This window comes from Chlorocebus sabaeus, chromosome 15, assembly GCF_047675955.1.
Source record: "Chlorocebus sabaeus isolate Y175 chromosome 15, mChlSab1.0.hap1, whole genome shotgun sequence".
Lineage (NCBI taxonomy): Eukaryota > Metazoa > Chordata > Mammalia > Primates > Cercopithecidae > Chlorocebus > Chlorocebus sabaeus.
In genome coordinates this window covers 90,469,785-90,497,017 of record NC_132918.1, presented here as the reverse complement: position 1 = coordinate 90,497,017, position 27,233 = coordinate 90,469,785, and the positions used below count along the sequence as shown (strand labels likewise).

Below are 27,233 nucleotides of genomic sequence, written 5' to 3'. Positions count from 1 at the left end.
GGGACGGAGGGGGCGGGGCGAGGAGGTCGGCTTCGTTCTCGCCCCGCCCCCTCCCCGCCCCCTCCCTAGATATCGCGAGAGGGCGGGCCCACTTGGCTTCGGCGTCGGCGTCGCGCCCGCGCTGGAGCTCTAGGCCGGCGTCTCTCCGCGAGCGGCGGGTCAAGGGCTGGCGGCTAAGGGAGCGCGAGGAGCCGCCACCCGTTCGGCGTTGGCTCTGGCGTCGGGGTCGTTGTGTCGTGACAACCGCTCCGGTAGCCGTTTCCGAGGCAGCAGGTGCGGCCGCTTTAGCCCTGAGCGGGCTCCGCGGCTGCCTGCGAGTCTCTGCTGTGCCGACGCTTCTCTTCGCGGACCCCACGCCAAGCAGCGACCCTGAGCCGACAGCCGGAGCGCCCGGCAATGGCGGCCTCGACGGCCTCGCACCGGCCCATCAAGGGGATCCTGAAGAACAAGACCTCTACGACTTCCTCTATGGTGGCGTCGGCCGAACAGCCCCGCGGGAGTGTCGACGAGGAGCTGAGGTGAGAGCTGGGAGGGACGGCCGGGGAGCCCCTCCTTCCCGCCGGGCCCGTTACCCACCAGACCCCAGGCACGGGCGGGCGGCGTGGATGCGGCTCGGGTGCCGCTCGGGTCTGTCCTGCCCGGCTAGCCGCGGGTGGGAGCGATCTTTAAGAAGGCTGGGCGATGACGTTTATCGTGTTTCCTTTTTTTTTTTTTTTTTTTTTTTAGCATATGTGCATATATATAATTTTTTAAACAGACATCATCTTTGAACTTTCTGTAATCGGGAACATCAAAGAATCAAATTGAAGCTTCAGATCTTCGAGTGTTAAGCTTTTACTATTTCTTAACCTCATCTCTGAGGTATCTAAAATTCTTCGATAATTACAATGTATTTTCTTTTCTTGGGAACCCTTGAAGATCTAGTCTCAAGCTAATAAAAGAGACCATTTCTCCCATTAGCATCGTGCCACACTGTATTTCTGCATCTGCAACCAGTTTTGGGTTCTTTCTGATTTTTGTTCCTGTTCAGAAATAGATCTAAGCTCAAAAGAGTTCAAAGAGGAGCAACTCGAAATGACCCAGTGATATTTTAGTTGCTCTTGCATACGCTAAAGATACACATGTAAAAAGTTGTGGACCTGAGCATTGTATGTAATAATTATAGTAATATAATTGGAAACCACCCGAAGTCCATTAGTAAGAACTATTAGTAAGAACTAGTGAAATATTAATTACGGTACGTTTGTATAATGGAACAACATACCAGCCTTTAAAAATAAAAGGAAGAGGCGTTGATGCCTAGAGAAGATGTTGCAGTGCAGTATCTGTAGTGGGTTAGAAGTGCAAGGGGTCTTGGGCGTTGCAAGATACTAAAAATATAAGGACTCTACTTTCTGAAAATAAGGCTTAAGAAAAGTTACCATTGAAATTGGTAGTCTTGAAGCTAAAATGAGGATGTTTGTGAAATCTCAGAATATAGGAACCTAGGGCATTCCTGTATAAAGGATCTTATTTAGGACCATAAAAGGAAGTACTGCTTGGTGGTGGTAAATTTTAGGGATTTGTGTTACCTTGAAGAAAATATTGAGTAGGCTCACAACTTAGAATCGTGGCCTTTTAGGGCTGGAAAGGACCTTAGTTTTGTCTAGCAACTCCCACGCTCATGGATGCTTGAATGTTAACATTCTCTCGCACACAGTTTTCCAACCTCTATTTGGGCTAAGCCACGTTAAATGGAGTGCTGGGGGAGTGTGATGGATAGGTCATGGAATTAAGAAGACAAAATTTCACCAGAACATAACTGAAGCAGGAGGACCAAGTTAGTTAAAAGATAAATAACGGCAGGGCGTGGTGGCCACGCCTGTAATCTCAGCACTTGGAGAGGCCAAGGTGGAAGGATTGCTTGATCCCAGGAGTTTGAGACCAGCCTGGGCAACATAGTGAGACCTCATCTCTTAATAAAAAAAAAAAAAAAAAAAAAAAGAATAAAAGAAAAGAAAACGAATTAAAAGATAAGTAACATGACTACAGAAGGCTCAAATGTAGCTTCAGGGTTTTCAGCAGCAGCAATGTGGTCCTCACTGGCATTTACGTTATTTAGCTATTCTCCAGTGTGAGCTTCTTTTGGTCCATTTACCAGGTGACTTATTCTTTATCTCTGCTTCTTTAGTTTGTGTTTATTCTCAACTTGGATCTACTGTAATTTCCCATGGTCCCAATCTATGGATTGACCCCTGTCTTTCTGTAATTGGTTGGAATTGACATTCAGGTCTTTCTGCTTCAAAAGCCACTATACTAGACTGACTCAGCTACATAGGGCTAGCTGCCAGTCTTCTGTAGTATCTGTGGCAGGGTAGATTCACTTAAAAGGGACTGACTTGTCTAGTTAGAGTTATATTCCTGTCTTTAAAGAGAACTATCAAACCCTAATTCATTGACGTTCACGATGTTTGGTTCCAAGTGGTAAAAAGGTTGGGTTTTTTAATGGTCATTGTTACATGACTGTAAAGCAAATCAACTAATTCTACTAGTAATACAATATTGTTTTAGTCTGTTTTCTGTTGGTCGTAACAGAATGCCTGAAATGATAATTTATAAGAAACTAAATTTATTTCTTATAGTTCTGGAGGCTTGGAAGTCCAAGGTCGGAGGCTTGGAAGTCCAAGGTCGAAAGGGTGCATCTGGTGAGAGCCTTTTTGCTGGTGGGGACTCTGTAGAGTTCCAAGGTTGTGCAGGGCATCACATGGCAAGGGGGCTGAGCATACCAGCTCTGGTCTCTCTTGCTTCTCTTATAAAGCCACCAAAGCCACTCACTTGATAACCCATTAATCCATGAATAGATTAATCCATTCATCAGAGCAGAGCCCTCAGGACCCAGTCACCTTTTAAAAGCTGCACCTCTCAACACTGCTACATTGGAGATCAAGTTTCAGCATGAGTTTCAGAGAGGACACACGTTCAAACCATACCAAATATACATTATTATTTATGTCACAACTCATGCAAACAGTATCATTAACTTTATGAGATCCTCTTTGAACAGAAACAATGAAAGTATACAGTTGGCCCCCTCCGCGAATTCAGCCAACACCAGATAGCCCTTTACACTTGGGAGCCATTTTACACACACATTCACCAACAAAAATGCAAGAAAGTTCGCACTAAATAGCCCACGAAAAGGACACTTGTTTACAGCACAAGAGCCGAAACAAGAAAGCAGAGCATCGCCTTGTTTGACCCCGTCTGGGAACATGCCGCCTCAGCTGTGAACATGTGCACTGGGCAACTCAAAATTTGCTCTGCTCTGTGGCAGCCTGTGAGCAACTGCTAAACGGACCTCAAGTGGTGGTTTTGGGATTACAGATTTTAGCAAGTAAACTTGCAAAGAAAGAATCAGAGAATAATGAGAATGAATCCTACCTTTTATCGGTGTCTTTGTTGTGTAAAATGTGATGATAGTTTGACTCTACCCATCCCCCAGTTGTGAGAGGATGTTTTTTTACCTAAATATTACCAAGCAATTTTAAAAAATAAAATTCAAACACACTTCAGATATATGTTTATAATTCATATATGTTTGTACTACTATCATTAGATAAGGCTCAAAACTCAGTGTACACTTAAAGTGAGGTTTATATAAAGCCATATTCAAATAGTCCTTAGCATTTCTATTTTTTTATCCAGTTGTCAGGACCGATTAAACCATCATTGAGCGGGGGCGGTTATTTTTTTAGATGACTCAGTGCTGTTATTTTCTTATTGTTGATAATTTGCATTAGTGCTTATGTCTTTGTTTGTTTGTTTTTGAGAGAAGAGCTCACTCTGCCACCCATGCTGGAGTGCAGTGGCACGATCATAGCTCACTGCAGCCTCCACCTCCTGGGCTCAAATGATTGTCCCACCTCAGCCCACCACACCCAGCTAATTTTTGTATTTTTTGTGGAGATAAGTTTTACTATATTGCTCAGGCTGGTCTCAAACTCCTGGGCTCAAGCGATCTGCCTGCCTCCCAGAGTGCTGGGATTACAGGTGAGAGCCACCATGCCCCACCAGTACTTAGGTCTTTAATGAGTGGTTTCCACAGGTACCATTTGTCAGATACCAATTTTTGAGGGTTAAATTAAAACTGGATAGAATCTATAAATCCACATAAGTATAGATAAATCTCAGTACATTGCAGCACAGCATTCAGCTAGTGTAAACACCACTGTCATCTTCTATGATTGTGGAATTCCCATTCTTTCAGGATACCTTGAATATAGGGCACAACTTATGAAGGTCTAATTTAGCAGGCCTAGTGAGTACATATGTGTATCTTACTGAAAACAAGACACTGGATTCTAAGATGTACCATCAAGAAAGAAAAAATACTGCCAATTATGATTATAAGATGCCATCCTTTTAAGACATATTCTTTTTCAGAGATATGAAAATGTAAAAAAATGTGTTTTGGGAATTATTGAAAATATGACAGTAAATATTGCTAAAGCCTATCACTTGAGAAGGATTATGGTTTAGTGGTTAATCTGGTGCCAGATTGCCTGGGTTTGGATCTTGTCTGCTGCTTATTCGCAAACTTTATTAGTTGTGATTTTCAGTGAATTTTTCATTTTATCTGTGCCTTAGTTTAAATAGTAAATGAATTAATAAATGTAAAGTGTTTAACCCAGTGCCTTACCCTCAAGTGTTAGTCTTATTGTGATAGAAATAAATATAGAAATTCATTTTTCCACATCTCAGTGGGTTTTTTACACAGTCTGCTTTGGAGTTCACTATTCTGTTCAATTCAAATTCTATAGTAGTCTTAGATAATGCAGGCAAATTCTGCTTGAAAAAATATGCCTTATTTAATTTCCTTTGATATAATTTAAGAAATAAACACGCTTCAACTTTGTCGTTTTCTGCCTGTAAAGGGATGTGTGGAATATTACAGTCAAAGGTTTACTGAGTAAAATAAAAAGTTTGTTTTCTAAAAGTTTCTTTTTGCTTACTCGTAATTGCTTTTATTGTTAAGTCTTACTTTAATTGTTCAGTAATGATACCAGGCTTTGAAGTCTTATATTGTTATATTGTGTCAATCTGTATAAGTGGAGTCTTCATTTAAAGAAAGAACCAGTTCTTGAAATATGCAATTAAAATTAAAACACCTTGAAGCAAAATCTTGCTTCCCATTCCAGACACAATCACAACTATCAAATGAGCAAGTCACAAGCAACAAGAAGTTCTAGTAGGTCTTTGAGGTGGCACCATATGAGCTAACAAAGTAAAAGTGAGAAGCGGTGACTTTTTCAGCACCAGATTTAGGCTGTAGGAAAACCAGTCACCCAAGAGGGAGGGGGAAAACTGAAACCAGCAGGTGCTTTCACCATCATAGCAGATCTGCCATGGAAATGGTGGTGCCCCTATTTTTGTCTGCAGGGATACTGACCCCAGAGGAGGTCATACAGTTTGTGATGATACTGGGATTAAGCTCAGGCTCACTCCTTATTCCACAACTAATGTTAATTCTACCATCACTTTAGAGACGCCGACTTTCATATCCAGTGTCCTCTGCTGACAGTTCCTTCTACTTCACTAACTTTCTAAGATTTCCTAGCATTTTTGGAGTCTGTTTTGTAATACTCTTGTTTAAATGCTTGTTTTTGCAAGATATTGTTGTCTGTTTTTGGATCTGAATAATTGTACTAATTTCTTTTTCTCTTAGTGTTCTGTTGAGAAAAGTTGAGTGAGGCTTTGAATATTTAGAACTTAAAATTTCATTTACAGTAGAAAGTAAACTAAGTGGCAAACAGACTGGGAAAAATTGAAGTTACATAAAATGTGGTTTATATAAATCTAAAGAGCTCAAATTTATGGGGAGATTTCTAATAGGCAAAGGACGTAAACATAATTCACGTGAGGAAAGTAAAATAATAGTAGTCAAAGAAACACAACAGTTTTTAGATACTGTTTTATACCTGCTGAAATGGAAACACACACACACACAATACCTAATCCTAGCAATGGTTTGGTAATTTACTGGGGACATTACCAACAGTCCTCTTTTTTTAAAAAAATAACTATATGGCAACATGGAGTGAACTATAAAGTTCTTAATAAACTTTAATTCTGAGTCTTACACTAGCACATTTTCTTTAAAACGTTATTAAATAGCATATGTACAAATATGTTCATGTCTGCCTTATTTTAAGTAGGAAAACTTATTTAGGTTATCAATGTAAAAAATACAGTCATTAAAAATGTAAAAAGAAAGCACACAACTTATACTACATATACTTACAACTTATATATCAGCATATGTATTTTATATATACTGTATGTACTTTTTATATGTATAGTTATTTTTTTATATGTTTTGATAGCTTATACCTATTTATATGTATTATACAAAGGAAAGAATATGCAGAAATCAAAATTATGAATGACTTGGGATGCTGGGATTGTGATTATTAAATTTTATTTTTAATTTCAAGAAAACATAATTTCTGCTTGTGTTCTGTAGTTCTTTTTCTATCATTATCTTGTAAAAAATATTTACAGGGTGTGGACTTCTTTCTTTCCCATTAGAGATACTTTTGAAACTCCAAAGGTCTTTCCTCATTCTTTTTTTTATCCTAAGCAACGATGATCAGTTGTCTTGGTTTTTTTGTTTGTTTGTTTGTTTTTGAGACGCAGTTTCGCTCTTGTCGCCCAGGCTGGAGCACAATGGTGCAATCTCAGCTCACTGCAACCTCTGCCTCCTGGGTGCAAGCGATTCTCCAGCCTCAGCCTCCTGAGTAACTGGGATTACAGGCGTGTGCCACCAAGTATGGCTAACTTTTGTATTTTAGTAGAGACAGGGCTTCATCATGTTGGCCAGACTGGTGTTGAACTCCTGACTTCAGGTGATCTGCCCACCTCCTAAATTGTCATTTTTAATTCAATATTGCTAACATCATTTAGGGAATAACTTGTTTTAATTTGAGATTAGGAGGCACCCCAAAACATTAATACGTGTTTATTTTTAAAATATTATAGTGTAATACACATACAGAAAAGCATATTAAGAATAAATTTAAAGTGTCAGAAATTGTTACTAAAGCACACACTGACTGGGTGCAGTGTCTCACACCTATAATCCCAGCACTTTTTTTTTTTTTTTTTTTTTTTTTGAGACAGAGTCTCCCTATGTTGCCCAAGTTGGTCTCAAACTCCTGGGCTCAAGTGATCCTCCCACCTTGGCCTCCCAAAATGTTGGGATTTATAGGCATGAGTCACTATGCCCAGCCCCCCAAAAGTTAACTACTAGTAGCCTCCTGTTGACTGAAAGCCTTACAGATAACATAAACAGTTGATTAACTCCATGTTTTGTATGTTACATGTATTTGTTACTGCATTCTTATAATACAGTGAGCTAGAGAGAAGGAAATGTTAAAATCGTAAGGAAAATACATTGTTCATTAAGTGAAGTGGATCTTCATGAAGATCTTTATCCTGGTGTCTTTCACATTGAGTAGGCTGAGGAGGAGGGGCTGGTCTTACTGTCTCGGGTGGTGGAGGAGATGGAAGGAGAGACAGGCTCACTTGGTGTAATTTTATGAAAATACATCATAATTTATGCCTAACCTTTGTGCTTTTTCATTTCTCTTAAGATGCTTCTATGTGGTACTAATAATCTTCCTTCTACTGTTTAGTTTCAGTGTCCATATCATAAAAGGGTCCATGTTGTAAAATAAGTCAGGCAATCTCAAACAGAACTCTTTGTCAGATTGTCTAATGTCAGTTTGTTTCCTGGCTTTGCTTCTTCCACATATTCTTCCTCTGGCACTGATTCAGAAGCAGTCATCTCTATCAAGTCATCTTCTGTTAATTCCTCTGGTATCAAGTCATCTTCTGTTAATTCCTCTGATGTGATGTCTGTTAGCTCTTGAATTTCAATATCCATATCTTGAAACCCTTCACCCCCACCAAATAATCCACAATCTCATTATTTCCTTGATTGACACTGTCATAAATCCTGCGAAGTCATGCGTAACATCTGGATACAGTTTTCTCCAGCAGGAATTCATTGTTTCAGACTTGACAGCTTTCTTAGCTTTTTCTGTAACAACAATGGCATAGGCAGTGGTGAAACCCTTCCAGACTTTCATGATGTTCCCCATGAGGGTTGACAGTCTTTTCCATAGAGCAGGGTTCCCCAAACCCCAGGCCACGTGGCAGGTGCCTGAGCTCCGCCTCCAGTCAGATCAGTGGCGGCATTAGATTCTCACAGGAGTGCGAACCCTATTGTGAACTCTGCATGTGAGGGATCTAGGTTGCCCACTCCAGATGAGAATCTAATGCCTGATGATCTGAGGTGGAGCAGTTTCATCTGGAAACCTTCCCCCTCGACCCCACACTGTGCAAAAGTTGTCTTCCACAAAACCAATCCCTGGTGCCAAAAAGGCTGGGGACCACTGCATAGAGCACCATGTGTCCTGAATCTTAAAGGTCCTCTGTGACTCCCGATCTAGAAGTTAAATTGGAGATGTTGTGTTTGAGGACAAATAAACCACCTTGACATCTCCATAGGGTTGAACTCATAGGGTTCATAGGTGGCCAGAGAGAGACATTGCCCAGAATCAAAACAACTTTAAAAGGTACTTTACTGCCAGGCACGTGGCTTGCGCCTATGGCCCTAGCTGCTCAGTTGGCTGACATAGTCGGATCACTGAACCCCAGGAGTTCGAGGCTGCAGTGAGCTATGATTGTGCCACTGCACTCCAGCCTGGGCGATAGAGCAATACCCTGTCTCGCCTTTTTTTTTTTTTTTTTTTTTTTAAAGCAGTTCTGTATTGGCAAGGTACTTCCTTACAGAACATTGATGGAACCAAGAGGGTTCTCATTGTCTAGACGTTGTACAACCACAAGACTGGTAGCTGGTGTTTATCTTTTCCCTTAAAGGCTCCGGGGTTTGCAGCTTTATAGTTAAGGACAGTCCTGATCATAAACCCTACTGCATTTGCATAAGACAGTAGAGTTAACCTGTCTCTTCCTGCCGTAAATCCTGATGCATTCTTCTCTTTCTTACAAATAAATGTCCTTTGTGGCCTTTTTTTCCCAGAATAGGGCACTTTTATTCTCATTAAAAACCTGTACAGGCAGATCAGATATCCTTTCTCCTTAATAATTTTTTCTTTTTCTGGACAGTCTCACTTTGCCACCGAGGCTGGATCACAATGGCTCAATCGCAGATGGCTCACTGTAGCCTTGACCTCCTGGGCTCAAGTGATCCTCCCACTTTAGGCCACCCCCAAGTAGCTGGGACTGCAGGTGTGTGTGCACCACCATGCCTAATTTTAAACATTTTTTGTAGAGATAGTGTCTCACTATGGTTGCCCAGGCTGTTCTCAAACTCCTGGGCTCAAGAGATCCTCCTTCCTCAGCCTCCCAAACTGGGATTATAGGCGTGAGCCATTGCACGGCCCTTTCTGATGAATGATTTTCTTAATGGCCTCTGGGAACTCGTCTGCAGCCTGTTGGTTGGCAGAAGCTGCTTCTCTGTTATCTTGTCATTTTAAAGCCAAACCTGTTTCTAAAATTATCAAACCATCGTTTGCTTGCATTAAATTCTCCAACTTTAGATCCTTCACCTTCTTTTTGCTTTAAGTTATCATATAGTGACATCATTTTTTCTCAAATCATTTTAGAGTCTATAGTCTTGTAGCAATCCTGCACTCACATAAAAGATGCATTGGCAATACAAGATAAAGGTATCACAAAATATGCAAGATTTTCATGCTGGTGTAGCTACTACAGTGACAGCTTTGTGAATTTCCTTTTATTTTATTTTATTTTATTTTTACAATAGTCTTTATGATGGATTCTTCTTTAAATGATGGGCAACCACAGTTGCAGAACTTAATCTAAGGTACTCATCAAGCAATTCAACTTTTTCTTGTAATGTCACAACTTTGCTTCTTGGCAGCGCTTCCAGCATCGCTAGTGGCATTTTATAATGGTCCCATGATGTTACTCAGGGTGTACAGTATTGCACTAAACAGGACAAAAAATACTCAAAAACCAGGAGAGATCACTTTTTATTGCATTAGGCAATTTACTGGAGCAACAAACTACTCACACTGAAACAACTAGCGTCATAGAGCTTTTTGAGTCTTACTCTGTTGCCCAGGCTGAAGTGCAGTGGCATGATCTTGGCTCACTGCAACCCCGGCTTCCAGGTTCAAGCGATTCTCCTGTGTCAGCCTCCTGAGTAGCTGGGATTACAAGCACAAGCCACCATGCCTAATTTTTTGTATTTTTGGTAGAGACGGGGTTTCACCATGTTGGCTAGGCTGGTCTCGAACTCCTAACCTCAAGTGATCCACCCGCCTCGGCCTCCCAAAGGGCTGGGGTTACAGGCGTGCCTGGCCGCATCATAGAGCATTTTAAGCAAACTTGCAACACTTGAGGAGACCGCAGTAGCAACAAGAGATGGCTATGAAATTGTGACACAGAATAGTATGTACTGTAGTTAAGTTTATGCAGTTAGGGTCCAACTGCAGAGGCACCACGTGTTGTATGTGCATGTTTTGATAAATTTTAACTTTACATTTTAACTAGGCTTGTTAATATGGTAGTAAATGATAAAGGAGACTGTTCTCTACATATATATTATGCACTTATGACATAACTGACATAACTAAGTTTTAAGTTTTTTCTTTTAATATTTCTGGGGTATGTGGTTTATCTGAGTTTCTTCAAATTGTCACAAACCTCCAAAAAATTTTCCAGCAGATTTTTTGAAAAAAATCTGCATATAAGTGAACCCACACAGTTCAAACTCATAACATTCAAGGGCCAACTATAAATAGAGTCCAAGAGAAGACGTTTTTTTGCTTCTCTATAGGTAAAGGGTAACAAATCTGAACCTTCAATGTCTGTCTCCCAATTAAGTTTGTTTTTTGTTTTCTGCCACAAGCTCAACTATTACTGTGATAGGCAGAAGCCTAAGCATTTAAAGAAATCAATATTGTTAAAGCAAACCCTGTTTACCCAGTCTAGTTCAGTCCCAGAAGAGTGTGATGAGTTGCCTTAAAAATTACACAGACCCACTCCTGGCAGGTGACTTTTTTCAAATACTAAAGACATATTAATTTGATTAGGGCCAGGTGTGGTGGCTCATACCTGTAATCCCAGCACTTTGGGAGGCTGAGCCCGGGGAATTGCTTGAGGCCAGGAGTTTGAGACGAGCCTGACAACATAGCAAGACCCACCTGTAAAAAAAAAAAAAAAAAAAAAATTAAAAGAAAAGTTAGCTGGGCATGGTGGTGCATACCAATGGTCCCACCTAGTCAGGAGGCTAGGCAGGAGGATCACTTGAGCCCAGGAGTTCGAGACTGCAGTGAACTATGATCATACTACTTTGCTCCAGCCTGGGGTGACAGAGTAAGACCCAGTCTCTTAAAAAGAGAGAAATTCTGACACATGCTACAATATGAATGAACCTTGAAGACATTATGCTTAGTGAAATAAGCCAGTCACGAAAGGACAAATACTTTATGATTTCGCTTCTGCGAGGTACCTCGAGTGGTCACATTTCTGGAGATGAGAAGTAGAATGGTGGTTGCCAGGTCTAGGGGCTGGGGAGAGTGGAGAGTTCGTGCTTAATGAGTACAGCTTCAGTTGGGGAAGACGAGAAAGTTCTGGAGATGAGTGGTGGTGATGCTTGCACAGTGATGTGAATGTTCTTAATGCCGTAGAGTTGTACACTTCGTAATGGCTAGTGCTTACTTCAGCAGCACATATGCTGAAATTGGAATGATACAGGGAAGATTAACCAAAAAGGTTAAAATGGTGGATTTTATGTTATGTATGTTTTACCACAATTTTTAAAAATGAAAGAAAAAAGTGCTTAGTCAAAATTGGGGACACTGTGGGTATATTAGGGTAGAAAGCAAAAGAATATGAAGTCACCTGCCTGTATGATTTTTTTTTTATTTTTTTTTTTGAAACGGAGTCTGGCTCTGTCGCCCAGGCAGGAGGGCAGTGGCACGATCTCGGCTCACTGCAGGCTCTACCTCCCGAGTTCACGCCATTCTCTTGCCTCAGCCTCCCAAGTAGCTGGGACTACAGACGCCCGCCATCATGCCCAGCTAATTTTCTATTTTTAGTAGAGACGGGGTTTCACCATGTTAGTCAGGACGGTCTCGATCTCCTGACCTTGTAATCCTCCCGCCTTGGCCTCCCAAAGTGCTGGGATTACAGGCATGAGTCACTGTGCCCGGCTGTAATTTTTAAGGTAACTCATCAAACCATTTTGAGAGTATGGAGAAGGGAATATGTTATTAAAATGTTAAGTATGTTATTCCTAAAGATTATTTCAGGATCTGGAAAATTGAAAATACCTACAGTAAAACCTTAACAATTTAGACCAAATGCAGAAAGGATTATTTAAATCAGTGTAACATTTACATTGATTTTTTTTAAAGCAGGTTTTTCCAAGTGCATACTAAGTAACAAACTGTATATGTAACAAAATAATGTTGACTTGTAGAAAGGTCTTTGAGGTCTTTATAATGAGTATGTAAGAATTTAAAATTAAAGCATTTGATTATTGAGCACCTTAATAGTTGTTTAAATACTTCATTGAATGAAATTTAACAGATATTTCTAAAGTACTTATAGGCCAGGCGCCGTGGCTTACGTCTGGAATCCCAGCAGTTTGGGAAGCCCAGGCAGGCAGATCGCGTAAGGTCAGGAGTTCAAGACCAGCCTGGCCAACATGGTGAAACCCTGTCTCTACTAAAAATACAAAAATTCGCCAGGCGTGGTGGTACGCGCCTGTAATCCCAGGAACTCGGGAGGCTGAGACAGGGGAATCGCATAAGCCGGGGATGTGGAGGTTGCAGTGAGCCGAGATCATGCCACTGCACTCCATTCCTGGGCAACAGAGTGAGACTCCATCTCAAAACAAAACAAAAATAATAAAGTACTTATAGAGAACTTCTATTGCTCTTCAAATAAATCTGAATACACTATTCCTGAGCAAACCTTTATTTTTCTAGATTAGAAATAAACAGAGCTGTAATTTATTTGCAATCTAATGATTTAGTGGTATCTGAGTTTGATGACTTTTTTCTGTAGTTTTATGCTTTGAGTCTTTATGTTCTGACTGTTAACAGATATCTCAAAGAAATTATGCCAATGAAATACTCCTCTTGTGTTTTTTACCAGTTACCGGTATATAGATCAAAAATGCCTACTGTCATCAGCGAATGTATAGATTTTGACTTGCATTATTTTATAGGCCAAATGAAGACTAAGCACATCATAGTAATGTTTTGAATGCCTGATATAGATACTAAATACTGTGTTTTTAATATGTGGGCACTAAGTGATCTATATTTACTGATATTTTATTGTAGTTACTTAATGGTTTTTACCCTGAGTCAGCTTCTAAGAAAGTATATGTGAAAATAGAGGTTAGCCATCAAATAGAAGTTGAAATGTGAAATTTGGACATTTGTGAATTTTGACATTCAGGTTTATCTTTTTCTGCATTGGGAAAAACGTTTTTTCTTTTTAATTTTAGCAAAAAATCCCAGAAGTGGGATGAAATGAACATCTTGGCGACGTATCATCCAGCAGACAAAGACTATGGTTTAATGAAAATAGATGAACCAAGCACTCCTTACCATAGGTAATGTCACATCGACATCATTCCTCTTGTGACTTGCTTCCATTTTACATTTAATATGAACTTCTGGATAACAGCTTATTTGAATTTGTTTTATTGTAGATTGGCGTATTTGAATTTGTTTTATTGTAGATTTGTTACTGGAACACTGGTGAATTCAGTAACCTAACTGCAATTTGTTTAGTAATTGTATAAGTGATGTATAACTTTAAAATTATGGAACCCATTCTTTACATTATAATGATAGTAGTAAATGTTTATTTGTTGCACCTCAGTGGTTGCTAGCTACTAATAGTGCACATATTAGTTTTAACTTCCATGAAAGGAAGATGAGATAGGGGCTTGTTTACTTCCCAAGTAGAAATCTGGGGTTTACTCAGTCTCTTTGCAGAGAAGCATAACTGCATGGATGGTAACTCGTTTTTAACCCACTGAAAGATAGGTGGTCATTATTACTGTTTATTCTTTATTTTTTAACTTAATGTAATACTGTTGTTCAGATATTCATGTAATTTTTGGCAATTTCAAGTCTCAGAATTTTCTAAACGAACTGTGAAATTACATTATGCAGCAGTAACGAGTATGAAGACAAAAATAATGCAACAAACATTATGAGAAGATGAAGATTCTAAATAAGTATAGATACCTAATTAAGGTAATACCTTGGGCCAGGCGCTGTGGCTCATGCCTGTAATCCCAGCATTTTGGGAGGCCAAAGCAGGCGGATCACCTGAGGTCAGGTGTTCGAGACCAGCCTGGCCAACATGTGAAACCCCATCTCTACTGAAAAAAAAATACAAAAATTAGCTGGGCTTGGTGGTGGGCGCCTGTAATCCCAGCTACTCGGGAGGCTAAGGCAGGAGAATTGCTTGAACCCGGGAGGCGGAGGTTGCAGTGAGCCAAGATCGCGCCATTACACTCTAGCCTGGGCAACAAGAGCAAAACACTGTCTCCAAAAAAAAAAAAAAAAAAAAAAAAAAAAAAGATAATACCTTGCTGGGCATGGTGACTCATGCCTGTACTCCCAGCACTTTGAGATTACAGAGGCAGAGGTGGGAATATTGCTTCAGGCCAGGAGATCGAGATCAGCCTAAGCAACATAGTAAGACTCTTTCTCTCTACAAAAAAAAAGAAGTTATGCCCTACCTACCTTGTATTGAAAAAAAGATTTCCAAGATTAAAATATTTTGTCATTGAATTAAGACAACATAAATCCAGAAGTTACCATTAAAATAGAGTTAACTGCAGTTTCCATTGTTCTGTAATGAAAGAAGAAAGAGTTAAGAACTACTGTATTTTAAGTCAGTGGGTGAAGACTTTGGAAGATAATTTGAAATAACCTGTTACTAACAAAAACAGTAAAAATAAAAAACATGAAGATATTAAAGATTGTGATGAGCGTAAAAAGAAATAATGAAATAGGTACAGATGCTGAAACTCAATACTAATGAAATCTGAGTGAAAAAATACACATTTTTTATGGTATATATGTATATACCATGAAATATATATAAAAAGGAACAAAATAATGGCATTCACAGCAACCTGGATGGAGTTGGAGACCATTACTCTAAGTGAAGTAACCCAGGAATGGAAAACCAGACCTCATATGTTCTCACTTATAAGCGGGAGCTAAGCTATGAGGACACAAAGGCATAAGAATGATACAGTGGACTTTGGGGATGGGGTGGGAGAGGTGAAGCAGGGAGAGGGATAAAAGGTTACACATTGGGTACAGTGTACGTTGCTCGGGTGATGGGTGCACCAAAATCTCAGAAGTCACCACTGAGGAACTTACCCATGTAACCAAACACTACTTATTTCCCAAAAACCTATTGAAATAAAGATAGAGGGGAAGAAAAACAATAAAATTACAATTAGTTAAAAAAAAAAATACGCACGTTAAAAAGAGGTTTATATTCTTATTTTTCTCCTAAATTGCAGGTATATACTTTAAAAATCTTCCAAAATAAAAATAAAAAGATACAAGATCTCGCTATGCTACCCAGTGCAGTGACTATTAACGGGCACAGTCATAGCACACTACAGCCTGGAACTCCCGACTCAAGTGATCCTCCCTCCTCCGCCTCCCAAGTAGTTGACTGTGGGCACACACCACCGTGCCTGACTTCTAAAATGTGTATTAAAACCTTTATTGTGCCAGAATCCAAAATCAGAGTGTTCTTTCTTTTTATTAAATGTAGTGGCCGTCCTCACTTGTGTTAGTTGGGGATAAGTATCCTAAGAGAATTAAGATCAGACATGATTTTAAAAAATAGTTGATGCCAGCTACAGTGGCTCAACATAATCTCAGCACTTTGGGAGCCTGAAGCAGGAGGATCACTTAGCCTCCCAAAGAACTCTTTTTTCTCCACCCAGGCTGGAGTGCAGTGGCACAATCTCAGCTCACTGCAATCTCTGTGTCTCAGGTTCAAGAGATTCTCGTGCCTCAGCCTCCCAAGTAGCTGGGATTACAGGCACCCACTACCACACCCAGCTAATTTTTATATTTTTAGTATTGACAGGGTTTCACCATGTTAGCCAAGCTGGTCTCGAACTCCTGACCTCAAGTGATCCACCTGCCTCAACCTCCCAAAGTGCTGGGATTACAGGCATGAGCCACCACGCCCTTCCCCAGAGAACTCTTGCCCAGGAGTTCAAGACCAACCTGGGCAACAGAGGGAGACTCTTACCTCCACAAAAAAATTTTAAAAATTTGGCTAGGCGCAGCAGCGCATGCCTGTAATCCCAGCACTTTGGGATGCCGAGGCAGGTGGATCACCTGAGGTCAGGAGTTCAAGACCAGCCTGGCCAACATGGTGAAACCTTGTTTCTACTGAAAATACATAACAATTTCCAGGTGTGGTGGTGGGCGCCTGTAATCCCAACTACTCAGGAGGCTGAGGCAGGACAATCACTTGAACCTGGGAGGCAGAGGTTGCAGTGAGCTGAGATCGCGCCATTGCACTCCAGCCTGGGCAACCAGAGCAAAACTCTGTCTCAAATAAAATAAGTAAAATTATCCAGAGGTAGTGGTGTGTACTTGTAGTCTCAGCTACCTAGGAGGCTGAGGCAGGAGGATTGTTTGAGCCCAGGAGGTTGAAGCTGCAGTTAGCCATGATCACATCATTGCACTCCAACCTGGATGACAGAGGGAGACCTTGTCTCCAAAGAAAAAGAAAAAAAGATTTTCAAAATAGCTATGGCCATTATTTTTTGACTTTTTATAAATATAATTTGAATGGTAGATATTTGCCATTCAAAAAACCAGAGAAGTTATTTGGTCCCTAAGTAATTGAGGCTGTGTGTATGCAGAGATACCTGTGTCTTGCTTTTATCAGTTCATCGCTCAGTTTTATCATTTCTTTCCATGACTTTTTTTTTCTTTTTGAGAGTTTTATTTGACCAGCCATGGTAGCTCACCCTTGTAATCCCAGCACTTTAGGAGGCTGAGGTGGGAGGTTTGCTTGAGCTCAGGAATTGGAGATGAGCCTGGGCAACATAGGCAACCCTGTCTCTACAAAAAATAAAAAGAATTAAGCCAGGAATGGTAGCACATGCCTGGAGTCCCAGCTACACAAGAGGTTTAGGTGGGAGTATCACTTGAGCCCGGGAAGTCGAGGTTGTAGTGAGCCATGATGGTGCCACTGCACTCCTGGGTGATAGAGTGAGACCCTGTCTCAAAAAAAAAAAAGTTTTATTTAACTGAAGATACTTTTTATAGAAACATCATGTCTTATTACCTAAGAATCTTACAGTTAGTATACAAGAAGTTATTGCTTCTATATACATGTATATATATAAACATAATTCAGTAAATTTTACAACTAGAATTTTCTATAGAACAATTCTGTGAATTAACAAAATGTTTATTTTACCCTATTCTGCTTAATTAAACTCAATAATACAGATCAGTTTATTTCAACTTCCCTTAGAAAAAAAAGAGCATCATCTAAACTGTAGGACTTGTCACCTTCATTAACCAGGAAATGTATAAACTGGCAGTATTTTATAAATAGCGAGTTCTGCTTTATATACTTCCCAGTGGCTTAAGAATTAAGGATGCCCATTTTTGCACTGAAGTGTGGAGCAAATTTTTCATTAGAGGGTAGAGTGAGAAAGCTAAATCACTTGTAAACTTCTAGAACTAGGTCTTTGGGATATAATTTTGTTATTTCACTCAGTCTTGTATCTGCATAGATCTTTTGTCTTTATCTTAAGATTGATGTAGAAATGCATGTTCTAAAACCAGACAGTGAATTACTTTGCATTACTTGTTCCTTCCCACTGGATAGAATAATTGGAACTTTGTAGTATTTTTTTTTTTTTCCAGATCATTTATGTTTTCAGTACAGTTGTTCCTCATTATCCATGGGGGTTTCAGGACCTCCCTCAGATACCAAAATCCTCAGTCAAGTCTCTGATATAAAATGGCATTGTAGATGTATGTAATTATGCACATCCTCCTTTATATTTTAAATCATCTCTATGTTACTTATATTACCTAATAAAATGTAAATACTATGCAAATAGTTGTTACTGTACCATTTAGGGAATAATGATAAGAAAAAAGTCTACATGTTTAGTACAGATGAAATTTTTGTTTTCTCCGACTATTTTCAATCCACAGTTGGTTGAATTTATGGATGTGGATCCTGTGGATATCACAGGCAGACTGTATTTGTTATTTTTTTTTCAATCATTTGGAGTCTTTTCTTGATTGGGTGCTATATTTTTAAGTATTTGTATTGAATAGGAACTATATAAAGTTAAACCTCAAAGATAACAACAGAGCTATAAATGCATTGATGTGTTAAGTAGGTTGATAGAATTGTTTTTCTACCTTGTTTTTGTGGCTGAAAATTTATGTTTCAGGTATTAATTACAATATGCTTGTCATACTAGTATGATGGGTGATGATGAAGATGCGTGTAGTGACACTGAGACCACTGAAGCCATGGCGCCAGACATCTTAGCCAAGAAGTAAGTACTAATGACTGGAGCACAGTTGCACTGGCTGTTTTTAATTGTGCAGAGTTAAAAGCGTTCCACATCGCTTTCCCTGTGTCAGCGGAAAGAAAAGGCTGTTTACCAACTTTCTTATGCCAACTTTTTTTTCCTTTTTTTCCCCTTTTTTCGCCTTCTGAGTCACCAACTTTTATCGTTTTGTCTCTTGATTAAAATCAAGGTATGTAGGTGGCAGGAAGACCAGCGTACCTGAACTTGGGATACTGAAATGTGTCACTTCCCTGTGGATGTTTTTATTTTTTTTTTTTGAGACAGAGTCTCGCCCTGTCACTCAGGGTGGAGTGCAGTGGTACGATCTCAACTCACTGCAACCTCCACCTCCCAAGTTCAAGCAGTTCTCATGCCTCAGCCTCCCCAGTAGTAGCTGGGGTTACAGGGACATGCCACCACGCCTGGCTAAGTTTTGTATTTTTAGTAGAGATGGGGTTTTGCCATACTGGCCAGGCTGGTCTCAAACCCTTGATCTTAAGAGATCCACCGGCCTAGCCTCCCAAAGTTCTGGGATTACAGGGGTGAACCACCATGCCTGGCCCCTGCCTCCTGTTTTTAAAGGTAGCAGTGAGAAAGGCAGACGTAAGTTAATTCATGAAAGCACTCTTCCTTTACTACTTACTGATTTCTAACACCCATTCCACTGTTCTTGTTGCTTACTCGTTTCTATGCCCATTTCTACTCTTTTTATTCCTTTTTTTTTTTTTTTTTTGAGACACGGCCTTGTTCTGTCACTCAGGCTGGAGTGCAGAGGCGCAGTCACAGCTCATTGCAACCTCAGACTCCTGCGTTTAGCCAGTCCCCCCACCTCGGCCTTCCGAGTAGTAGGACCACAGGCGTGTACCATCATGCCCAGCCCATTTCTGCCCTCTTGCTTTTTATTTTCCTCCTCAGGTTATAGCTAGCACATAATGATCTTCAGATGTTTTTGTAAGAATGAACAGTTGAATAAGGCTCTTAAATAATACCAAAACATCACTGTTAATGTCTTTTTACGTGATGGTTGCATAGGTTAGCTGCTGCTGAAGGCTTGGAGCCAAAGTATCGGATTCAGGAACAAGAAAGCAGTGGAGAGGAGGATAGTGACCTCTCACCTGAAGAACGAGGTAGTTTATTTCCTTTACTGCTTGCAGCATGATGCTAGTACTTTTTGCTAAGATAAATCCATTATTTGGAAGATGAGCAAATGGTTTTCATTTTGGGGACACAGAGTGGGGGAAAATGAAAGCAACATCTTTAAAATTCAGATACTACTTGTGTGTTTTGTTGTGTAACAGTTTTTTTACCCCTGATTTCAAGAATATGGAGAAATATTACCATCTTTAAAGTAATTATAAGTATTATTTTCTTTGTACTTTTTAGTGCACAGTAGATACTCAGTGAATACTTTTTAAATTAATGCTTTTCGAGTCATTGAGTGTTTGGATGGTCTTCAAGTGGATAGCTGAAAGAGCTGATTTCCCAATTGCTTATGTTTTTTCTGTTGTTAGACAGTGGTGCAGCTTCACAAATGAACCAACATGATGCAGAGTGAAGGTCTTTATTAGGTCCCATCGATCAAAAGGAGCAGTAGCGTCATAGGAAAGGAGATGGAGATAGCCCTCCCCTTCACAGGGATGGAAGAGGGTCTTGTAGGCCATTCAGCACATACACATTTAAGGCATTGCTGCCTGCTCATGCTTTTCTGTTTCCACAAGTAAAAGTGGTTACCCATGGAGGCTAGGAGAAAAGGAATGTGTCTTGTCTTGTTGCATTTTATACTTTTTGATTCATGTCAATGTATAATCTCAAGAATTAAAAAATTGTATATAGTTTATTTGCAACTATTTTTAAAGGAAAATCCAAGCCTGTGGGTAGAGGGGAAAGATACAAGAAAAGCACATACTCACAAAAAAGAGGAAGAAGGAAAATACGGTAGAAACCTACCTGAAGTGTTGCAGCGTGTAGGGACTACCTGTCCTGTGAAGAAACTGAGAAACTTTAGAATGAAGTCTCTGGATCTTTGTCGTATAGCTGCTAAGGTATCATTTGCTAGTCTTTCCTGTCATCTTCAGAATATAGCCTGTTCAACAGAGCTATGGTGGTCTGAGCCTAATATTTGTACGAGAGAAATTTTACATGTAGCATATTCTCAAGTTGTATTATATCTCTTCAACTTTCAGTGACTTCCAATTTATTTTCCCAAAATATACCCCAAAAGATCCTTGAGAAGTATTTCAAATAGAAATGGTTTCTGGAGTTTGTTTCCTCGTTACTCTTTAAAAACATGATCTATTGAGAATAAGGAATTTTTTGTTAATGTATACTGTCAGTTTTAATTGAGGGATCTTTTTCTCAAATTGTAATTCCACGAGTCAACCGGCAGGGGGAGCCATTTGACTAATTATAATTTCATTGATTCATGTTCCACTGGTGGGGTTGTTATTGAAGTATATAGATGTTACATGGCTGAAAAATTTTTGTCTATTGACAGTAGACAGCTTAGGGAGAAAATTGTAACTCACAGCATAGCAAATAAGATTATTGTCTATAGAGACAAACCTAAGTTTGTGCTCCAGGTATGCTACTTGGCTAATTTGCATAATTTCTCTGCACCTCGGTTTTCTCATTTCTAAATTGGGAGCTGTAAAAATATTTTGGTGACTATTAAATGAGTTAAAACAGTTAAAGCACTTAGCACTGATCTTGGCATATTGTGAGGATTCACTAAAAGTTAACTTTTAACAACTTCAGATATTCCCCCATAAAAAGTAAAAGTAGATATAAAAAGAATAATTCACTTATTGTGTTCATATAAATAGTCTACCTTAACCTTTTTAAATGCTAGTTATGACTTAATAAAGAATCATGATGGCTGGGCGCGGTGGCTCACGCCTGTAATCCCAGCACTTTGGGAGGCTGAGGCAGGAGGATCTCTTGAGGCCAGGAGTTTGAGACCAGCCTGGCCAACATGGCGAAACCTCACCTCTACTAAAACTACAGAAATTAGCCGGGCGTGGTGTTGTGCACCTCTAATCCCAGCTACTGGGGAGGCTGGGGCACAAGAATCGCTTGAACCTGGGAGGTGGAGGTTGTAGTGAACCGGTATCATGCCACTGCACTCCAGCCTGGGTGACAGAGTGAGACTTTATCTTAAATAAATAAATAATCATGATGCACAGTTTGAAAAACACTGGCTCATACTGAGAAAATAATAGAACAAATGCACAATATATTATATATATATATATATGTCTTACAAACATTGAAAATTGCTGATTTATCTTCACAAAATAAAAACAAACCAAAAGAGACATTGAAAACATAAAGGAGGGAAATCAGAAATCTTTAACCAAGAATAGGGAATTAAATTATAACTCAACTTGTAACGATTTAAAAACTATATAAATCATTATGTCCATGGCAGAATGTTTACTGTATGTACATATACTTTATTGTCTAAACTGGGTAATTATTACAGTTCTTTTTTTTTTTTTTTGAGACAGAGTCCTGCTCTGTTGCCCAGGCTGGAGAGCAGTGGCGTGATCTCTGCTCATTGCAACCTCTGTCTCCCGGGTTCAAGTGATCCTCCTGCCTCAGCCTCCTGAGTAGCTGGGATTACAGATGCGCGCCACCATGCCCAGCAGATTTTTTGTATTTTTAGTAGAGACGGGGTTTCACCGTGTTAGCCAGGATGGTCTCGAACTCCTGACCTCGTGATCTGCCTGCCTTGGCCTCCCAAAGTGCTGGGCTTGCAGGCATGAGCCACTGCGCTTGGCCTTTAGTATAAGTTTTAAAAATATAAGTATAGATATTGATAAAAGCTTAAGGAATTAAGAAAGTACTGGCCAGGTGCGGTGGCTCACACCTGTAATCCTAGCGCTTTGGGAGGCCAAGGCAGGTGGATCACTTGAGGTCAGGAGTTCAAGACCAGCCTGACCTACATGGTGAAACCCCGTCTCCGGTAAAAAACAAACAAAGAGAAAGTACTTTGGAGGCCAGGTGTGGTGGCATGCACCTGTAGTTCCAGCTGCTTGGGAGGCTGAGGTGGGAGGACTGCTTGAGCTCAGAAGTTGGAAGCCAACCTGGGCAACAGTGAGATCTCATCTCTAAAAATTAAAATTTTAAAAAAAGAAGAAAGTACTTTAAATACCTTTATTGAGGGATGTCTCTGCTTTTTAAAAAATAATTTTTGGGCTAGGGTCTTGCTTGTCAACCCAGGCTGGAGTGCAATGGCATAGTTGCGACTAACTGCAGTCTCAGCCTTCTAAGCTCAGCCAATCCTTCCATCTCAACCTTCCCAGTAGCTGGGACCACAGTCCTGTACCACCACGCCCAGCTAATTTTTAAAAATTTTTTGTAGAGATAGGGTCTTGCCTTGTTGCCCAGGCTAGTCCTGAACTCCTGGGATTACGGGCATGAGCCCCAGCATCCAGCCTCTGTGCTTTTTTGACATTGAAATATTTTAATGAAATTTTTAATAAAACAATGGTGAAGCTGGGCATGGTGGCTCATGCCTGTAATCCCAGCACTTTGGGAGGCCAAGGCAGGTGGATCATCTGAGGTCAGGAGTTCGAGACCAGCCTGGCCAACATGGTGAAACTCCATCTCTACTAAAACACAAAAATTAGCTGGGAGTGGTGGCACATGCCTGTGATCCCAGCTACTCAGGAGGCTGAAGCAGGAGAATCACTTAAACCCAGGGGGCTAAGGTTGCAGTGAGCCAAGATCGCGTCATTGCACTCCAGCCTGGGCAATGAGTGAAACTCCGTCAAGAAAAAAAGAAAAAAGAAAACAACAGTGAATGATTTTTTTTTTTTTTTTTTTTTTTTTTTTTTTTTTTGAGACGGAGTCTCGCTCTGTCGCCAGACTGGAGTGCAGTGGCGCGGACTCTGCTCACTGCAAGCTCCGCCTCCCGGGTTCGAGCCATTCTCCTGCCTCAGCCTCCCGAGTAGCTGGGACTACAGGCGCCCGCCACCACACCCGGCTAATTTTTTGTATTTTTTAGTAGAGACGGGGTTTCACCGTGTTAGCCAGGATGGTCTCGATCTCCTGACCTCATGATCCGCCCGTCTCGGCCTCCCAAAGTGCTGGGATTACAGGCTTGAGCCACCGCGCCCGGCGTGAATGATTTTAAATAGCTAGCAATTTTATATTGGCCCCCCCTTTTCTGTTGTTCCTTTTTTTTTTTAATTTTCTGATCTAAGGAAGTTAAAAACCTTAAAATTATGTATTCATAAATAGTTCCTCTTTAAAGAGCAACTATTAATAAAATGTGATCAGTTGTGTTGAATTGCTGCCAGCTTTATGTTTCTATGGTGAAGACTAGAATGAAAGAATAATTTGGAGTCACTTCATCATTACTTTATAATAGGTTTTTCTTAAAATTACTCTGCAAATGAGGTTATGTTTTTAGCCAGCAATGTCTTAAATCATGGCAGTTTCTTAACAGGTAAGAATTGTTTTAAAAGATTTTTTCTTAATTATAATAATAGAAGATAATAAAATATTAAAACTACTTCATTGTTCCTTGACTCAGAATTAACCACTGTTAATTGCTGAGTCTTATTTTTCTGTGTGTGTGTGTATGTAACAGGCATTATACATAATAAATATAGTATATGGTGTTGTAACTGGTTTTTTTTTTTCACCATTTAACTCTTTCTGGATGATTTTGCCATAGCTTTAATCTTTCTTCACAAATACAATTTCTGATGGCTGGATATATTCCTGTTCTTCCATCGAGATGAATGCCAGATAGTAAATACTTTAAATTTTGCAGGTCCAGTGGTCTCTATTACGAGCTACTCAACTCTGCCATTGAACACAAAAGCAACCTTAAGCATGACAAAAACAAATGAGCATGACTGTTTCAATAAAATTTTATTTATAAAACAGGTGTGGGCCAATCCTTGAGATCAAACTTCCTAAGTTTACATTTTTCATCTTATAGAAAAAAAGCGACAATTTGAAATGAAAAGGAAGCTTCACTACAATGAAGGACTCAATATCAAACTAGCTAGACAATTAATTTCAAAAGACCTACATGATGATGATGAAGATGAAGAAATGTTAGAGACTGCAGATGGAGAAAGCATGAATACGGAAGAATCAAATCAAGGTTAGATGTTTGGAAAATGTCACTGAGACTTTTGTGATGCTCTATGTCTAAGATCATAGACTTTATTTTGCTTTAAACTTGTGAAAAAACAAAATTTTGCTGAGATTCACTTTATTATACCAAATACTTCTAAAATTTTAACCCCCGTGGCCAATTTCAGAATAATAAAGTTTTTATACCCAGAGTTGATTTGATTTTAGGCCATATGTTTTATTATATGGCTTTCTTATGGTTTACTTGCCTTTAGGCCAGGATGTTTGTCTTCATATTAGGCTATATTTTGTTTTGAATGTTTTAGGTCCTGTTGTATTTGTCGTAACGATCTAAAGTTTAAAATTTTTTAAATGAAGCATGTTTTTAGTATGGAATATTTGTTTTTACATCCCTTTAGGTACAAAATATGTCATATCTTTCTAATGCGGATTCTTTTGACTATTGGATTCACAGTTATTTAACTGTTTTTGGTTTTGTTTTTATTTTTTTCAGTCTTAAAGACACCCAGCCCCTGCAGCCTAGCAACTCCTAATCTGTCCTAGGAAATAGGTTTTAGTTAATTTTTATGAACCGTCATTCTGGTATTTAATGAAGGTGAATCTTCTGCACCACTAATGAAAATTTTTGTGCCCACTACCTACTCCTTGTACTTACAAACTTCATACTTTTCAGTGGAGGTGTAATATTTTATTTGTGGTGCCCAGAGTGGTTAAGTCTTAGGAAATTAAATTATTATTATATTACCATTTTGGTAAGCATCGTATGAAATATGAATAATTCTATGATACAGCCTGATGAGTCACTGTCTCATAGTGTCAGGGTCACAATACTTTTTGTTATTCCATAATATGCTTCAGCCTTTTAGTCTATTTCATATAGCCTTTCATTTCCATTATATACTCCATCGTCTGTTTAACTTAATTTGAGCAAATTTCATCTTAAGTAGTAGCTGTTATAGTATGTTTCTGTTATCCATTTTCATTTTTATTTTATTTTTTGTTACAGAGGTAGGGTTTTTTGTTTAACGCCATTTCTTTGGAAAAATAACTATGGCATTTTGTCCGTCTCTGCTTATAAGATATTACATTTCACACATTTAGTACATAAATATATTTTTTTGTTTAAGTTTAATGGAGGATTAAAATTTTGTATTAGCTCAGTGCCTGATTTTTGTTAACTGGAGATGAAGTAAACCTTGCAAAGGAGTATATCCTGCTTAGCATTACAAAACCCACAAGATTAGGATAAGACTTAAGGAAATAAGTACCTTATTTATCCCCTACCCTTTTTGGGCCCTTAAAATTTTACCAGCTTTTAAGATCTCTGAGTTCTATAGAACCCATTAGTTTTTGGGCAATGTCAGTCTCCTCCCTTCCCCCCTTCTTCCCCCATTCACACAATTCATTGGAGAAAAATGACATATTTGGACTCTTAGGCGATATTTCATAGCTTTGAGGTAATAAATATATATCTTTTTATAGCTCTGGACATTTGAGTTGTCATAAACTCTTACCTTTCCAACTGTGATTTACAGAAATGTTCAATCTGAAACCTGTTTATCAGAAAGTAGACACTTCTGTTCTTTAGACTATTTAGGGCAGTATATAGATTGTTCTATTTCAGTCTAAATCAGCCTACATGAAATACACCTTATTTGTTTTTAAAATTTTTATATTTGCTTATCACGCATGCTAGTAGAAGGGAACTGTAGCCGGGGTTGACAAAATATAACAATTTATGTTGACTTTTTCTTTTATCTTTGCAGGATCTACTCCAAGTGACCAACAGCAAAACAAATTACGAAGTTCATAGAAGAGATTTGTTCAACACTGCAATTGTTTGTTAGATATAAACCCTGTGACTGTAATACATTGCTTCTTGCTCTCCACAATTCATGACTTAAGTACCAAAATGCATACCAGTTATTATATATTGCCAAGAATTAAATGATAAACTTAGAGACTGATTAGACTGAAAATGCCTAATTGATATATATATTCTTGTGCCTAGTACTTTACCACAAATACAGTGTAATATCATCAGTCCAAAACTGCATTACTTTTGTAAAAACACTGGTTAATTTGTATAAGATATATAGCTTTTTATGCTTTAGAAGTTAAACAGTATCTTTGGGGGGGGACTAATTTATTTTCATCACTCTTAACTGTGGTGGTAGCTCTTATAAAGTTTGTTGATCTGTTGTTTTTTTTAAATCAAAAGCCAATTGAACAACAGGATATACAGACTGATAAAATATTCAGGCTGAATAGTATTTTAACACTCGTCTTCAACTTGATTTATCTGTTTAATTGAAAAGAATTATAAGAGTTACTGTTGCATTTTCTGGCCTACTACCTTTAAAATTCCTATTGAGTTTCTTTGTATTTACAAGGAAAGGACTGAACTTTTTCTCATCAAAACTAGGTTTTTTCCCCACAAATAAATTATCAGGTTAAACTTTCA

General features: G+C 39.2%; 1 protein-coding gene and 1 pseudogene across 1 annotated transcript; both read left to right on the top strand.

The window, feature by feature from the left end:
• The first annotated feature begins 67 nt into the window (after positions 1-67).
• On the top strand, positions 68-27,233 carry PPP1R2 (protein phosphatase 1 regulatory inhibitor subunit 2). The gene is made up of 6 exons (XM_008009597.3): positions 68-518; positions 13,553-13,660; positions 18,563-18,640; positions 19,688-19,782; positions 24,609-24,776; positions 26,536-27,233. The coding sequence occupies exons 1-6, from the start codon at positions 397-399 to the stop codon at positions 26,580-26,582; spliced, it is 618 nt and encodes a 205-aa protein (XP_008007788.1). The 5' UTR covers positions 68-396; the 3' UTR covers positions 26,583-27,233.
• On the top strand, positions 20,249-20,366 carry LOC119626076 (U6atac minor spliceosomal RNA; annotated as a pseudogene).